Raw genomic sequence first — 19,032 nt, forward strand, 5'->3', positions numbered from 1 at the left:
GATAAATGAGTATTGGCTTCAACTTAAAGTCATCAACCTCATTAACCTATAACAGGAGAGTCAGCCTGTCATTTGAAGCTTTGGAGCCTAGCCATGAAAGTCCTAGACAGTATGTTCTTCTAATGGAAGGCTGTTTCATCAACATTGAAAATCTATTGTTTAGTGCAGCCACCTTCATCACTTAATCTTAGCTAGATCTTCTGGATAACTTGCTGCACTTTCAACATCAGTATTTGCAGTTTTACTTTGCGCTTTTATGTTATGGAGATGGCTTCTTTTCTGAAATCTCATGAACTAACCTCTGCTAACTTCTAGCTTTTCTTTTTCAGCTTCTTCATCTTTCTTGGCATTTAAAATTTTTAATTATATAGATATTATTACTTCAGAATCAAATATAATTGGACCCTTTGAAAAGAAAATGCCTATGCCACTAAACAGAGCCTCTAGAAGAGGAAAGTAAAATGGATTTCATTTCTTATATTCCTTCAGTTGCTCACTGTCATTTCACATTTTTAATTATTGTTTTTATGTTTAGCCTTTCATTTTCTTTTATATATTCTTTCCCCAACATTTCTAATTTCATTTTCATTTTCTGTTTGAGAGAGGATATGTTTGTTGAGATACAGCTATCTATCTCTCTGTAATTAAGATATTACCAGTTTCTTGTTTTTACACGTTCTTTTTATTGGAGTCTCTTTTTATGTTGCTAAATTGTATCTTCATAAAAAAAAAGGTCTATGGCAGGCCAGGCACAGTGGCTCATGCCTATAGTCACAGCACTTTGGGAGGCCAAGGCAGGAGGATCACTTGAGGCCTGGAGTTAGAGACCAGCCTGGGCAACATAGCAAAACACTGTCTCAACAAAAATAATAATAATAATAAACAGTTAGCCGGGAATGGTGGCCCACACCTGTAGTCCTAGCTACTCGGGAGGCTGAGGCAGGAGGATCACTTGAGTCCAGAAGTTCAAGGCTGTAGTGAGCTGTGTTTGCACCATTGTACTCCAACCTGGGCAGCAGAGCAAGACCCTGTCTCCATAAAAGGAAGAAAGGAGGGAGTAGGGGAAGGAGGAAGGAAGATTGGTGTGAATTATTCTAAAGCAGGCATTCCCCGCATGCAGCCCCCTGAGGCCATTTATCCGGCCCCCCGCCATACTTCAGGAAGGGGCACCTCTTTCATTGGTGGTCAGTGAGAGGAGCACAGTATGTGGTGGCCCTCCAACGGTCTGAGGGACAGTGAACTGGCCCCTGTGTAAAAAGTTTGGGGAAGCCTGTTCTAAAGTATAATTTACATATAATTTTATCAATTTGATATAAAATTCAGTGAGTTTGGGTAAATGTTCACAGTTTTGTAACCACCACCGAATCATAACATAGAACATTTCTATCCCCTGAGAAATGTGCCTACTTGAAGTCAGTCAGTCTACCACCACTGACCCCTGGCAATCTCCAGTCTACATCCATATCTTTAGCATATACCTTAAAACTCTTGTAGCTCTCTACCCATTACCGAATTCCAAAGACACTTCCACATGTTTAGGTATTTCTTGCAGCAGTATCCTGCTTCTTGGTGTCAAAATCTGTGTTAGTCAACTCAGGCTGCCATAGCAAAATACTATAAACTAGGTGGTTTCAACAACAGAAATTTACTCTTTCATAGTTTTGGAGACTAGGAAGTCCAAGATGAAGGTTCCAACCAAGTCTTTTCCTGGTGAGGGCTCTCTTGCTGGCTTGTAGACTGCTGCCGTCTGGCTGTGTGCTCACATGACCTCTTCTTTGTACACAGAGAAAGAGCTCTTTCTGGTGTCTCTTCTTATAAGGTAATTAATTAATACAATTAATTATGTTATGATTATTATATTGATTTATATTAATATAGTTATATATTATATATATACTATATATTTATATTAATATAGTTAATATATAGTAATTATTTATATTTATATTAATTACCTTTATTATCTCATTTAAACTTAGTTATTTTCAGGCAGTCCTTTCTTCAAATACCCTCTCATTAGGGGATAGGACCTCAGTGTATGGACCTGAGGAGGGTGCAAACATTCAGTTTGTAATGGTTGTTATGGATGAAAAGATGACTAAGAAATAGTCTCTGCCTTTAATGATCTCATAGTTGAAATTTAAGGAGAGCTCATCTAAATAAGGACAAATGAGGTATTTTTTGTATAGACCGTTTTGAGAAGTTGAGACTTCTAAAACCCTATTCTAGAAATAATGCTGAGAAAGCTAGTAATATAAGAAGTCATATGCTTTTTGTGGTGTTCAATTTTATAATGAATGTAATATGCCCCTTCAGTTTGCAAAGAAAAAATATCAGTTAATGAATGGAGGTAAGCAGGCTAGAGAGGTTGCTATTTTTTCTATGTGACTTCTTTCCTGTAGTGTTACAACTCCCACTTCAGAGAAGGTCTCTTAGGGTTGGATACTCATCATCAGATACCGATACTCCCAAATGGACTATCTTTGCCCTTAACACCAATTGTTCTTCTAGTCTGATGGTTTTAGAAACATACTACTACTACTACATTGAAAAAGAAATATTTGAACCACTTTTTTCTTAAAAGAAATTTAGAATACTCTTTGAGACTTGATAACTTAATACTGTGAAATATAAAAGGTCTTTTTCTAAAGGATCTTATATTAGTAGTAGGTGTTCCTTTTCATGTTAATGTAAAAGTAAGTTTGGGGTTGGTGTGGTATACATAGACCACTATCAGTTTATTCTTGTGGCATTTGTTTGATTTCTTATTTCTGTACTGCCTTTTCCTTCCCGTTTTTATGTCTATTATCCTTGCACAAAATACAAAGATTCATGTCTCATATAATACCATACACACATTTTCTCGCTCTCTCTTACTGTCTCTCTCTCTTTCTCTCTCTCTCTCTCTCGCTCTTTCTCTTTCCCTATATCACTTTCTTCTTTTGTTTGTTTTTGAGACAGGGTCTCATTCTGTCACCGAGGCTGGAGTGCAGTGGTGCAGTCTCAGCTCACTGCGACTCCTGCCACCGGGGCTCAAGAGATCTTCCCACCTCAGCCTCTCAAGTAGCTGAGACCACAGGGGAGTGCCAGCACACTTGGCTAATTTTTATATTAATATTTTTTGTTGAGATAGAGTTTCATCATGTTGCCAAGGCTGGTCTGTCACTTTTTTAATTTTCCCTTTCAGTATGTTTAAATAATCTTCCCTAGGAGAGTCAGTATTAAGTGTGTACATTATGACAATTTCTTAGTCAAGTATTACAATATTTGATAGTCTATATTTCTCCTTTTTTGATGCACCTATTCTTTTTTCTGGAGGTAACAACTTCCTCATTTTTTATCTGTATCAATTACTAATTTATTCTAAAACTAAAGTTTTCAAACTCCTCTTTAATGTTGTGAGTATGATACCCTTGGAATCCTCCATACCCCGGCTCCTAATGGATAGCTTGCTTCCTAGGTTGTCTACACAGCTGTTATTCTGGCACTTTCCTTTATCATTTTAGCAATTGCCTTGATGTTGCTTCTGTGTAAGATGTCTTGTTTCCTGGATCTTTAGTGTTTATATGTATTAGTTCATCCCTTGTTTTGGTGGTACGCATTCTCTAATAACCTGAGAGTAAATGGAGGTAAAAGGGAGGAGTGAGGTGGTAGAGATGTTTTAGAATTTGCATGTCTGATAATGTCTTAATTCCACTCTCAAATTTAAAATTAGTTTTGCTGAATATACAAGTCTAGATTAGAAATATCTTTGTCTCAGAGCAGTCCAGCATTGTTACAAAGTTTAATGTCATTCATATTCCTGACGTGTTCACACCCAATCTGGAGAAGCTATTTAGATTTTCTCTGTATTCCCTCTTGTTCTAAAATGTCAGAATTTTGTGCCTTGTTGTATAGATGTATTTCCATTCAGAGTTTATGAACTCAATAGGATTTTTAAATATACCCTATTTCAGGGTATTAACCTCCTAGACTGTTCCTCTAAATGTTTCTTTTTTCTCTCATGTTCTGATAGTTAAGAACTATTTTTTTTTCTTTTTTTAGACAGGTTATTGCTCTGTCACTCAGGCCAGAATGCACTGGTGTGATCATGACTTACTATGTCCTCGACCTCCTGGGCTCAAGTAGTGCTCCCACTCTGCCTCCCAAATAGCTGGAACTACAGGCACGTACCACCATGCCTGGTTAATTCTTTTATTTTTTTATAGGGAAAGGATCTCCCTACTTTGCCCAGGCTGGTCTTGAACTTCTGGCCTCAGGTGAGCCTTCTGCCTTGGCCTCCCAAAGTGCTGGAATTACAGCTGTGAGCCACCACAGTTGGCCGTGTTCTATCTCTTTAAAAAGCCATATAAGATGGTGGTTAAGAGGCAGAGCTACAGAGGAAGACTTTCCAAACTCAAGTCCTGTGTCTACTACTTAATTACTTTGCGACCTTGGACAAGTTAATTAACCTTTGTGTTTTAATGTCTTCATCTATATAAAATGGGTTTAGTAATAGTGCTTAATCCTTAAATTGATTTGAGGATTAAATACGTTAATTCAGCCGGGCTCGGTGGCTCACACCTATAATCCCAGAACTTTGGGAGGCCAAGGCAGGTGGATCACAAGGTCAGGAGATCAAGACCATCCCAGCCAACATAGTGATACCTCATCTCTACTAAATACAAAAAATTAGCCGAGCATGGTGGTGCCTGCCTCTAGTCCCAGCTACATAGGAGGCTGAGGCAGGGGAATCACTTGAACTTGGGAGACAGAGATTTCAGTGAGCCGAGATGGTGCCACTGCGCTCCAGCCTGGGCAACAGAGCAAGACTCCATCTCAAAAAAAAGGTTAATTTTCTAGGATGCTTAGAATAGTGCCTGGCAGTTAGAAAGCACTTTAAAACATACTAACTGTATTTTAAAATTAGCATTGCTATTATTATTATTATTATTGATCTTTTATTTTGAGAAATTTGACCATGTTGATCTTCTGCACTTCTGATTATTTTTTTCTCAAATCTACTATTACATTTTTAATTTCTGTACACTGTTTTATTCCAGATTTTTTCATTTTACTGAATTATTATTCTCTTATTTTTTATGCACACATATTTTACAATAAATACTACTTTTTATTTTTGTGACTTTTTTCTGCTCTTGGCATTGTTTTCATTTTCTGCTCATTTGGTTTAGCCCTTGAATTTCATATTAGATGCTTTTCTCAAATATCTGCTGATCCTTCTCTGTCCATTTTTATTCAAGAGCGAGGGACTGAAAAACTAATTGGAAGTGCTGTGTGTTTCGACATGTAATTTATGAACTAGTAGATTTACTGTGAGCTTATCTAAAATACCATCTCTCTAAAGGTCTTCTCTCTTAATTTTCCAGTTTACCCTGGGAGGAATCCTTCAGTCTCCCAGTCTCTTGCCTGTTCTGTTAAAAGATGGCTTCTGCTCTTCTGAGAGCCTTAGCAGTGGGAGGCCACTGTGGTGGGGTGGGTTGGGGAACAGTGAAAGGAAAGAGGAAGTTATCTCATCCCTCTGTATGAAGACTTTCAAGAAATTATCTGAACTTCGATGTAACGTCTCATCCCTTCCCTCAGCAGTACTCCAGCTTCTGAGGTTTGTCTTATTTGAACTTTCCATTTCTCTTACACAGTTGATGGAGGTGGGGGTGGTTAGAATCCTGGCTCTTAGGGAAAAGTAAAGGATCTGTAGGTCTTCATGGTTCCTCTAAAAATTTTTCAGCCAGTCCTTCAGTTTTCACACAACTGTTCTTTGCTTGCTGAAGTTACTGATTTGTTTTCTAAGTATGCCAATTTTTAAGATTTGTTAAAGACATGTTTGTAGTAGAATCTGTGGTGTTTACTATATTATTCTCTATTCTTTTCTGTGTGTTTTCTACATCTCATAAAGAAAATAATAATTTGAGATGCAAAGGATGTTTATGTTATAAACCAAGTTTGTTGTAGCATTTTCAGATTGCAAACAACCTAAATTTCCAACAATTAGAGAAATTATAAACTCCACAAAAGATTAAAAAGACGAAAATTAGGTGTGGTGTGCATATGTGGTCCCATCTACTCAGGAGGCTGAGGCAACAGGATTCCTTGAACTCCAGTGTTCAAAGCTGTGGTGAGCTATGATCTTGCCACTGCACTCCAGCCTGGGCCACACAGCAAGACTCTACCTCAGAAACTAATAATAATAATAATAAATTAATGATCCATTGATTTTCATTTTAAACAATTAAGTGTGATGCTTCTTGAAAATTCTGCTTAATATAAGTAGAAAGTGTGTCATTGACAGTTGTGAAACTTCACACAGTAAACAATTTAATATATGAGATAAATAAATACATTTCTTATTTTCTGTTCTAGAACTGACCAGTAGAAATTTCTGTGGTGTTACAAATGTTCTATACCAGCACTATGCAACAGAGTAGCTATTAACCACTTTTGACTATTAAGTACTTGAAATGTGGCTAGTGCAGTTGAGACACTAACTTTTTCATTTTATTTTATTTTAATTATTTTTAATTTTAATTTTAATAGCTAGAAGCTAGAATATTGGGCAACAGAATTCCATACCAATCACTTCATAAATAGTGCTGATATGTTTTTATAACTGAGAGTAACAAACTAATTTAGATCATAAAATGTTTTAATTGGTATCTAAGATCTTTTCTTAAGTGCAGAAAAAAGCAATTGGGAAAAACAAGTTTTAGACAGTTGTACATGAAAATAAATCAGTTTTCAAGCTAGATATAAGTTAATTAAATCTAAGTATTTATAATATTTTATTAAAATGTTTCTTTACTTTCTCATTTCAGAAATAAAATTAGTGATCCTCCACCTTGAGGATAGGGCTTGAGGCAGAGGAAAGGTTGAGAATATCAAATCTGGAAACTTTTTTTTTTTAATACTCTACAGGTTTTATTCTGCCCCCACAGTCAATAAAAATTATTGATATGATTTTATTATCTGAATATATAAAGGCAGGAAAATAATAGAGAACCAAGAATGCAAGATAAATTACTTTAAAATAATTTATAATTTATAGATTTTTTTCTTAGACATTGTTTCACTCTTGTTGCCCAGGCCGTAGTGCAGTGGCATGATCTCAGCTTACTGCAACCTCCACCTCCCAGGTTCAAGTGATTCTACTGCCTCAGCCTCCTGAGTAGCTGGGATTACAAAGCACCCACCACCACATCCAGCTAATTTTTTGTATTTTTAGTAGAGACAGGTTCACCATGTTGGGCAGGCTAGTCTTGAACTCCTGATCTCAGGTGATCCGCCCACCTCAGCCTCCCAGAGTTCTGGGATTACAGGCGTGAGCCACTGCACCTGGCCAATTTATAGATTTTTACTGAGAGGTAGAATGATGATCACCAACCAATATGAGTAAGTAAGCAGTTTTTATACAGTTAAAATATTCTAAACAGAATGTCCAACTAATTCTTTGATGGCAATATAATGAGTGTATATTTCCCTACTCTTCACGTTCAAAATTTTTCTGAAGTATATTTAAGAATCACTACTTTTTTTTGGTAGCAAACAAAGTAAGAAAAGTTAACATCCGACCAGGCACGGTGGCTCATGCCTGTAATCCCAGCACTTTGGGAGCCCAAAGCAGGCGGATCATGAGGTCAAGAGATTGAGACTATCCTGGCCAAGATAGTGAAACCCCTTCTCTACTAAAAATACGAAAATTAGCTGGGCATGGTGGCATGCACCTGTAGTCCCAGCTACTCGGGAGGCTGAGGCTGAAGAATTGCTTGAACCTGGGAGGTGGAGATTTGAGTGAGCCAAGATCACACCACTGCACTCCAGCCCAGCAACACAGCAAGACTCCTTCTCAGAAAAAAAAAAAAGAAAAAAGAAAAGTCAAGGTCCTACCTACTGTCATAAATGTATAGAGTTTTGTCATCATTTGGTATGGTTCCAAACTTCACTGTCACATTCAGAAATTAATTAGGATAATCTTAAGAATTAATTAGGGCTGGCCGGTCGTGGTGGCTCACGCCTGTAATCCCAGCACTTTGGGAGGCTGAGGCTGGTGGATCAGGAGGTCAAGAGATCGAGACCATCCTGGTCAACATGGTGAAACCCTATCTCTACTAAAAACACAAAATTAGCTGGGCATGGTGGCACGTGCCTGTAATCCCAGCTACTCAGGAGGCTGAGGCAGGAGAATTGCCTGAACCCAGGAGGCGGAGGTTGCGGTGAGCCGAGATCGCGCCATTGCACTCCAGTCTGGGTGACAAGAGCGAAACTCCGTCTCAAAAAAAAAAAAAAAAAAAGGAATTAATTAGGGCTAATGGTCTCAAATTTAAACAAATGTTTCACAGTATAACACAGATTTGGAAATAAAATCCGAGACTACCTCCTGAATAGGAACAGAATACTCACTAAGGCAAGTGATGTTAACACAGGGACCTACATCTCATGAAATCTCACAAGAGAATAAAGAGCCTGGGTACTATTAAAAAATTTTTTATTTAATTTTGCCTAAGCTCTCGTAACCCGAAGTTACAGAATTATGAATATCAAAATATGCAGTTATAAAGCTTTAACTAGAAGAAAAACACATCAATCTGAAAGAAAACATAATCTAAGAACACAAGGAAATTCTTCCGTAAGAGATTTATAGAGGAATTTAACAAGAACATGAATTCAAGAAAATAAAATCACAAAGATAAAATGATAAAACATGAGTAGATAAAAAAGATAATTGCATAGTTAAAAGTACAAGTTGACTTAACATCATTACCCAATAAAGTAGCAGCAGTAACAGGCTTATGATACAGTTACACTGAAGTTAGAGAAGAGATTAAAACATTAAATGAGAAGACCAGGCATGATGACTCATGGCTGTAATCCCGGAGCTTTGGGAGTCTGAGGTGGAGGGGTTGCTTGATTTGAAGACCAACCTGGGCAAGATAGTATCACCCTATCTCTACAAAAAGTTTAAAAATTAGCCAGGAATGGTGGTGCATGCCTGTAGTCCCAGCTACTCAGGAGGCTGAGGTTAGAAGATCACTTGAGCCCAAGAGTTCAAGGAAAAAGAAAACATTAAATGAGAATATTATTACAATGTGGGCAGTTTTTTACTTAATAAATTTAAGTAGATAGTGGCTACTATATAACACCTTCATTCAGCGTCACAGAATGTTCTGTTGGTCAGTGATGGTCTTGAGTCCTGGGAAAATATTTATTCATCTAACACTAAATTGTTTACTGTGTGAAGTTTTACCACTGTCAAACATAACACCAAACATTTGTCATATCAACAAGGATATATTCTATTTTAATATGGAACAAAAAAATAATTTAAATGTGAAATACAGAGGTAAAGCTTTACTTGGAAATAAGAAAAAGGAGAATCAGCTCAAGAAAGCATCCAGTTTACAGAGGTTGAAGAAGGAAGAATACAAAGCAATGGATACACATATAGTCCATTTAAGTTATTAAAGGAAGAGTTTTTCAAGCATTCATGCAGAAAAAGCAAGTCATCTACAAGGATGGAAGTCTTAGAACTTCTCTATAGTAGAACACTGGCCACCTATTTCTAAGCAAATGAAAGTATTACAAAATATTATATATAACGAAAGTGTTACTCTAGTATTTTTAGTACCAGGCAAATATTTTTAAATAGGAAAAAAACTCCATTATCTCTCTTAAAAAAATTGAAAATACAATCTACCTCAAAAGGAAGAGCTTCCTTTGGCTACCATATTTTAAATAATGCCTCTCCCCATTACTCTGTATTCCTTCCCTCTTTTTTCTTAGAAGTTCCTATCCTTGACCTTCTAGAATGTAACTTCATGAAAGCAGAGACTTTCTTTACTCGGTTCACTGTTCTATTCTTAGTACCTTCCTGACTGTTAAATCAATGCAGTTATCAACTAAGGTAACTCAAGAATGGTGGAGCTGTTTTAAAAGGACCAGTGGTGAATCCATGTAAACAAATAACCTAAACTAAGTAACGCTGTATCTGGTTACAGACTAGAATGTAAAACATTATAAACCGTAACAGCATTGAAATAATAGGGGGAGAAAAATGAGATTTGAAGGAGAGAAAGTAAGTGCTAATTTCCTCATTTTTTATAGAAGGGGGAAAGGAAAGAGAAATTGATTTTGTCGCAAGCTGAAAAGTGTGAAAAGGAGCGTATTAATGCAAACTTTAATGTACTCCAAAATTGTGTTATTTTTCTTAGGGGAGAACGTGTTAAGAAATAATATCTCTTGAACTGAAGAATTGTTGATCAGTCCAATAGTTCTTTCCATTTTACTTTATTTTTTTCTATGAAGTGTTAATTTTTAATCACTGAGATTTTATTGTGTAATACTATTGTTAAGGTAGTATTTTTCTAGCATATTTATGCATAAGTGTAAGCTGGAAATGTTGCTTAATGTTATGATTATTGGCAGGGGGTATTGGCTTTTAAAATTTTTTAGCTTTTCACTTTTTTAATGAAAAGATAGCTTTAAAAACTAAATAAACTTAGAATGTAGTATAATACCGCCATTGATAATTAACAAAATTATTTTGTCATTCATGTTTTATATATGCACAAATATTTTTTGTAATAAAAGCAACAGAACATCAAAGTTGATGTTGAAGTATTTCATTTTTCTTCCTATTTCTCTTCAACTATAATGCAAAATTTAACATATTTCTTTCCAAACTATTTATACACTTATAAAACATATGTTTCTGTATATGCTTTGTGAGTTATTAAAATTTTACATAAACTATTGTTTATGTCATACTTCACATGATTTTTTGATTCAACATCATTTTCCAGAGCTTCTCATTCTATTTCATATCAATCTTATTCTTTTTAGTAATATGTTTATGTAACAGTTTATTAACCTATTTCCCATTATAGATACTTCATGTTGTTATTAAAATGCTCAGTGATGATTCTTCTTGGTGTATGTGTATGAGATTTATTTAGGAGTAGTTGGGAGGATGTGCACATTTTCTGCTGAAATTTTTCTAAATTATTCTCCAAAGTGGTTTTATAGTAGTAAAACTGTAAGCTAACTTCCCACCAACAGTGAATAAGACTTCCAGTTTCTTTCGTCTCTTGACAGCATTGGTATTTTTAGATGTTTCGTTTGTTTGCTTGCCTGTATAATGGGTGGGAAATAGTAACTGGTTTTAAAGTACATTTTCTTGGTAGCTAATTCTTCTTTGTATTTCTCTGCATTGTTTGAAATTGTTTTTTAAAATCATTTCTTATTTTTTTTAAAATTTCACAATGTATCTGCTGAAAAACTTTTGTATTTTTCAAAATGATGACATGAACTATAAGTTAAACATTTTGCAGTCAAGTAACATATTAAGGTTGAGCACAATGGCTCATGCCTGTAATTCCAGCACTTTGGGAGGCCAAGGCGGACAGATCACTTGAGGCCAGGAGTTCAAGACCAGCCTGGCCAACATGACGAAATCCCATGTCTACTAAAAATGTAAAAATTAGTGGGCGGGGGGGCACACGCCAGTAATCCCAGCTGTTCAGGAGGCTGAGGCATGAGAATGGCTTGAGCCCAGGAAGTGGAGGTTACAGTGAGCCAAGATCATGCCACTGCGCTCTAGCCTAGGGAGCAGAGTGAGACTGAGTCTCAAAAAAGAAAAAGAAAAAGAAAAACAAAAACAAATAACATACTAAATGGACGACATGTACCTCACACTTGTACTGAGAAAGAATTGCAGCATAGTAGGGATAGAGAAAGATTAGCACATGAAACATTAGGAGCCCAAAGAAAGCTGTGGTATTAATTTTCTTGATAATAACACAAAACGGATCCACTAAGATTATTCTAGGAAGTTTGTGTTGTTCAGTTCACTCAGCATCTCTTGAGTATCTTCTTGGTACTTGTTATGATGCTAATTTTGTAACAGGTTCAGAATATATACATTACCATATAGTCCCTACCCGTTGAGAAACTTATAGCCTTTATGGGAAAATGAGATTGTACATACATGAAATATAGGTGAATATCAAACTGCATGTCATCCAATACCAAAATGTTTGGCATAGATGAAAGTGAAATGGAAATTCAGAAGAGAGCTAAATATAAATATGGACAGTAAAGATCATCTAATGCCTCTTTTATATACTCCTTTGGTACTGTACAATAGGTCTCATATATACATGTGAAGAATGAAGCATGATTAAATCGCAGATCCTTGGATTCTTCACATACATGAATCTCTTAATGTTAGTGCTCTTTATACTATGTCAAAATCTGGGGAATAGCATAGATATATTTCTGAAAGATGTAAATTGTATACAGATGGTACTATATGTGACGTTCTACAGTAATATATTTTATAGAATTTCAACTAATTACATATAGAATTGTCTCCCTCAGTTTTGACTTTATCGAAGAAGTCATCCTTGACTACTTTTATTAAAATGGAGTCTTTGCCTTTTTACCTTGCTCCATTTTTGTGCATTTATTATTGTGTGACCTATTATTTATTTGTTTATTGTTTTACTCCCTAAATAGAATGAAAGCTTATAGAAGCAACATAGCATGGTGGTTAAGAGCACATACTCTGGAGTCAGACTACCAACTGGCTTCAAATTCCAAGTTCTATTTTTTACTAGCTCTGTGACCTTGGACAAGTTACTTAACCTCTTTCCGTTTCATTTTTCCATTATGTATTAAAATTAATGACAAAAAACACAATTATTTTTGCACCAAACTAAAAGGAAATAATAATCGTACTTACCTCGTAAGTTTATTACTGAACACTGAATTAACATATCTAAAGCACATAGACCTGCCCTGAATAGAGCAAGTACTATATAATGTATAGTCTAGTTATTGTTACTAAGTTTGTTCACCATTATGTCCACAAAAACTAGACCAATACTTTGCGTATATTGGTACTCAATAAATAAAAATTTCAACATAACTGATACTTAAGTCTTATAAAAATATAAGAACCCCCTATCTCACACCATACGTAAAAATGCACTTTCAATGTATCAAAGAGCTAAATTTAAGAACTAAAACTCTTAGAAGAAAACATAGGTATAAACCTAATAATCGTGACCTCAGATTAGGCAACAGTTTCTTAAATATGACACCAGAAGCACAATCAGAAAAAGAAAGAAACAGATAAGTTGGGTGTATTGGGCCATTCTCAAATTGTTATAAAGAAATACCTGGATAAGTTATAAAGAAAAGAGGTTTAATTGGCTCACAGGTCTGCAAGCTGTACAAGAAGCATAGTGGCTTCTGCTTCTGGAGATACCTCAGGAAGCTTCTAATCATAGCAGATGGCAGATTGAGAGCAGGCATCTCACATGGCAGGAGCAAGAGTAAGAGAGCAAGTGGGGAGGTGCTTCACACTTTTAAACACCAGATCTCACAAGAACTCACTCACTATTGCAAAAACAATACTTTGGGGTATGATGCTAAACTATTCATGAGCAATCTGCCCCCGTGATCTGTTCACCTTCCACCAGCCACACTTCCAACAATGGGGATTACATTTCATTATGAGATTTGGGTGGGGCGTACATCCAAACTGTATCATTGGGCTTCATCAAAATTAAGATCTTTGGTCCATCAAAGGAAACTTCCAGTGAAAAGACAACCCCTAGAATGGGAGAAAATATTTACAAATAATATATTTGATAATGTCTACTCTCTAAAATAGTCTCTCAACTCAACAAAAAGATAAACAGCCCAATTTTAAAATGGGATAAGGACATGCTAGACAAGTTTCTAAAGAAGATATACAAATGGCCAATCCAGCACATGAAGTTATGCTCAATATCATTGTCATTAGGGGAATGCAGATCCAAGCCACATTGAGAAACCACTTCATGCTCACTTGGGTAGCTATTTAAAAATAATAGTAACGGCTGGGCGTGGTGACTCATGCCTGTAATCCTAGCACTTTGGGAGGCTGAGGTGGGTGGATCACCTGAGGTCAGAAGTTTGAGACCAGCCTGGCCAACATGGTGAAACCCCGTCTCTACTAAAAATACAAAAATTATATGGGCATGGTAGTGAGTCCCTGTAATATCAGCTATTTTGAAGGCTGAGGCGGGAGAATCGCTTGAACCTGGAGGCGGAGGTTGCAGTGAGCCAAGATTGTGCCATTTCACTACAGCCTGGGTGTAAGAGGGAAACTCCATCTCAGAAAAAAATAGCAATAATAATAATAACAGTTGTTGCTAAGAATATAGAAAAACTGGAACCCGCATGCATTGTTGGTCAGAATGTAAAATGGTTCAGCCAGTGTGGAAGACATTTTGAAAGTTCCTCAAATAGTTAAAAATGGAGTTACCCTGTGACTCAGGAATTCTACTCCTCAGTATATACCAAAGAGAATGGAAAACATGTTCACACACAAAAGTTTGTGAATATTTATAGCAGCATTACTCATAATAACTTAAGAATAGAAATGATCCATGTACATCAGGTGATGAGTAAACAATGTGATACATACATACAATGAATAGTATTCAACCATTAATGAAGTACTGAAACACAGTGCAACATAGATGAACATTGAGAATATTACTCTAAGTGAAGGAAGCCAGACACACAAGGTCACATATTGTATGGTTCCATTTATAGGAAATGTCCAGAATGACTAATCCATAAGAGACAATATTAGTGGTTGCCAGTAGTAGGGGCGAAGGGGAATGTGGAGTGATTTTTGAATGGGTGTGCAGTTTTTTGGGGGACTGATAAAGGTAGATAGTGGTGATGGTTACACAACTCTGAATTACTAAAAATTACCAAATTTACTTAAAATGATGTTTTTATGTTATGTGAATTTTATGTCACTTTAAAATATATATAAAGGGTTGGAGGTGGTGGCTCACACCTGTAATCCCAGCACTTTGGGAGGACGTGGCTGGCAGATCGCTTGGGCTCAGAAGTTTGAGACCAGCCTGGGCAACATGGTGAAATCCAGTGTCTACAAAATATACAAAAGTTGGCCAGGCATAGTGGCATGTGACTGTAGTACCATCTGCTCAGGAAACTGAGATGGGAGGATTACTTGAGTGAGGATGGATCACTTGAGCCCAGGAGGCTGAGGTTGCAGTGAGACATGATCATGCCACTGCAGACTGGGCAACAGAGCAAGACCCTGTATCAAAAACAAAATAAAACAAACAACAAACTATGTATGTGTATATATAAAAAAAAGTATAATCTTTACATGGACATTAATTGATTAAGTGTATTTTCTGTACATCTTTTGAACATTTTCATCATTAAGAAAATGAGTGTCTTACCAGTATTAAACTTGGAATCATAATTTTCATGATACATAGAAAGTTTTTAGCATGGTGAAACATCTCGTATGGGAATAGATACGTATTTAATAAGATAAATGAGGAAATGCTTACCTACATTTTATAATCTCATCTTGTTTAGATAAGTTAAACATATTAGTGAGTCTCTAATATTTTATGGTTGTTTCCTTAATACTGTACACACTACCGTAAGAGCGAATATTAGAATCAGCCTATTTTCCACAATAAAAGGACAGTGTGGTGTAAGTTATTTTTCAAATGTTTTTGTTATTGAGTTTTGACTAACCATTGTCATAACTATTGCCAACTGTCCCTGGGGTTGAAAAAGATGTTAATCCAAATACTTTATACTAAATTTATTGCCCAGTATTAACAATACAAAATGTGTGGCTCTGAGGACAATTGTTTGACTGACTTCTCACAATCTAACATTTGTAGGATTCATAATATGTAGCAAACATCATTCTCTGAATTTTACATTTTTAACTTATTTTCTCCTTACAACAACCCACTGAAGTGAATTCTTTGTTGTTGTTGTTGTTGTTGTTGTTGTTGTTACAGGGTTTTACTTTGTCACCCAGGCTGGAGTGTGGTGGCATGATCTTGGCTGACTGTAGCCTCAACCTCCTGGGCTCAAACACTCCTCCCATCTCAGCTCCCCCAAGTGCTGACACTACAGGCACATGCCACCACACCCAACTAACTTTTTCATAGAGGTGGTGTTTTGTCATATTGCTCAAACTGGTCTCAAACTCCGGAACTCAAGTGATCCACCCACCGTGGCCTTCCAGTGCTGGGATTATAGGCGTGAGCCACTGCTTGCAACCAGAAGTGACTACTATTGCCAAATTTAAACTCATAACCACTATGCTCTATTACACTGTACTCCCTCACAAATATGTATTTCCATTGGAAAAAGAAGTTACTTTATATTGTAAGATACTGTTTAGCTAGGAATGATGAATTCACAGCTTAAGTGATATAACTAGTTTCTAATACTGGCATTAATTATTATGTGAATTCACTCTGAGGTTTTTTAGGAGGTGAGTAAAATATGTCATATTAACAGTTAATGAATTTAAGCTGATTTGTTGACGTAATTCTAAGCATAAGCAAATTTGATCTTGAAAAGTAGAAGTTGCAATTTAGAGTAACATATAAGATAGCACAGATTATATTTACTAATAGTGTCCCACATTATCTTTATGATTTTAATAGAATATAAAACAAAATTATTGTATGTGCTTTTCTTCAAGAAACTTAAATACTGTTTTCTTTGAATTATTTCTATAGTACCGCTTAACAAAAATGGTTTCTAGTTTTCTATGTTTTTTGTAGTTACAAAGTTGGTCGTCACCTTCCAAAATTAATAAATTGGAATTTATCTCTTCATTTAATCAGAGATTTTAAATTCCATTTTTATTGTTAAATAAGAGACATAAGCTTGCAGGTACAAAACTAGCATTTCATATGGGTAAAATAAATGTCTTTATTCTTAGTTGTTACTGCTCCCATTATTTTGGTGAATGGCTTTTTTGAATTCTAAAATTACAAACCTGTAAGTAGATTGTGCACATGTTTTATTTTTACCTTGTGGCCAACATAATAATTATATATAATACGTAAGTACTAATTCCAGACTTTGCTTTAAGCTTATACATTTTGAAAAATGAGAATAACTTCTTGTTAGACTAGTAATTGATTTTTGTGAGTATAGAAATTTGTACATTTTTTTTAAATTCCAGTTTATTGCTAAAAAATTAAACTTAACATTTGGTATTATACTTGTCTTTTCTGTTTTACAGATGTCTATATTTTTATGAATTTGTACTTAAATCAATTTTAGTCATCAATTTTCAATATATTGGAAATTTTCTAGAGTTACTAACATTATGATTTAAGAACATTGTCATATTTTACCACAGGATCTCAATCATATGTCATTCTGTTTTCTTAGGAACTTCCCGCACCATTACTTGATGATAATTGTAAAAAGGAATTTGATGAAGATGTATATAATCATAAAACACCAGAATCTAATATTAAGATGAAAATAGCTTGGCGTTACCAGTTATTACCCAAGATGGAGGCAAGTCAACATACAAATTCTTTCTAAAATTTGCAAATGCATTTGTTTTCATCTTAGAGAATCTCTTGTGGTATGCCTATATGTATATTTGTTTATTTAAAGAATTAGCCATTTCATTGGTAGAGTATTTGGTCAAGATGATATATTTCTTACAAATAAAATTATGGTAACTTGTTTTTTACTAAAATAGATTATTTCATTTCTTCCTTAATCCCCATGTAGAATACTTTTTTCTATGGTTGCAAGACAAAGTAAGTGAACTAATGAAGCCATTTCTATCCAGTATGGTTACCTATAAATATATTCAGTGTAAGTGATGGTTCTTTGGAATTACTATTTTTATCCTTATACATTTTCAATCATTGCATTTTCAAACTCATCTATCTGGTAACCTCATCTATTCAGAATAGACAGAATAGGTAGGAAATGAAGGAAAAATTTCTGAGAAGTCAAAACAGATGTCAATAAATCTGTCTGGTAAAACTCATGAACTCTGTTCCTGGTGATGGGACAGTTCCCTTATGAGCTCCGTTATTTGATTGTTCACTTCATTCACTTTTCAGACTATGTTGCTTAACGTTTATCTGATATTGCCATACTAGTAGAAAAGAGAGGAGTATTCTAATCTGAATAAGACATAGTTTTCTTAGTCCATCCTTTACTCTTCCATGTTGACATCAGTGTTCTCTTTCCCAAGGATAAAAATATGTTTATGATACTTTTTAGCTTCAAATGCCTCATTTGGTTTCCTATTTTCCCTACCACCTTCTAAATAAATAGCAGACTATAGTACCCTCTAGTACTCTCCTGCCAAACTCAGACACAGCCTTAGAATTATTCTCTACAGGAATGTTCTGGGTAGCCATTACAGTTAATGAAAGTTAGTATGTGAGATGAAACCTGTTTGCTATCATAAGCTTGTAATATGAAATACAAATTTAAGATTGTATACAAAATCAACAACCTAATCCAAGCCTACCTTTTTAGCCTCTTCCTCCTGTGTCTATAAAACACTACATTCAACCATCCTATGAGAATTGCTCCTTATAAATCGCTTGTATTTCTGTTAGTAATGCTTTTCACTTTCTTACTCACCAGTGGGTCCTTCTCCAAGTTCAAATGTTACTAACTCATATGGCTTTCCATACATAATTATTTACTTTCTTTTTTTTCCCCATAGCACTTCATATATTTTAAAACACATTTTTCACATTGTTTTATACTAAATTGGTAGTGTAACTCTCTCTTCCACCAGACTGAAAATTTTCTGTGAGGCAGAGAGCTTGTTTTATTTTCTCTTATACCTCTAGCACTTATACTAATGCTCTTTTAATCAATAATGATAAATGTATTCATTCAGTCAGCAAATACTAATTAAGCATCAACTATGCACCAAGTATAAAACATGCTATAATAGGTGAATATTAAGCAATGGCATATTGTTCTAATTTAAATATGGAAACTGTTTGAATAATTTTTTTTTTTTTTTTTTTTTTTTTTGAGACAGAATTTCACTCTTGTTACCCAGGCTGGAGTGCAATGGCGCGATCTTGGCTCACCGCAACCTCCACCTCCTGGGTTCAGGCAATTCTCCTGCCTCAGCCTCCTGAGTAGCTGGGATTACAGGCACGCGCCACCATGCCCAGCTAATTTTTT

At 35.4% G+C, this 19,032-nt stretch overlaps 1 protein-coding gene across 4 annotated transcripts in view; it reads left to right on the forward strand.

Annotated features, from left to right (window-relative positions):
- ELP4 (elongator acetyltransferase complex subunit 4) overlaps positions 1 to 19,032 on the forward strand; it is a 257,653-nt gene that overhangs the window by 52,925 nt on the left and 185,696 nt on the right. For all 4 annotated transcript variants that reach the window (XM_074401283.1, XM_074401284.1, XM_074401282.1 and 1 more), the window contains exon 4: positions 17,245 to 17,376. In XM_074401283.1, coding sequence (XP_074257384.1) covers positions 17,245 to 17,376 — 132 coding nt within the window. The remainder of the gene's footprint in view (positions 1 to 17,244; positions 17,377 to 19,032) is intronic.

Source organism: Saimiri boliviensis, chromosome 6, assembly GCF_048565385.1.
Source record: "Saimiri boliviensis isolate mSaiBol1 chromosome 6, mSaiBol1.pri, whole genome shotgun sequence".
In the NCBI taxonomy this organism is placed as follows: Eukaryota; Metazoa; Chordata; class Mammalia; order Primates; family Cebidae; genus Saimiri; species Saimiri boliviensis.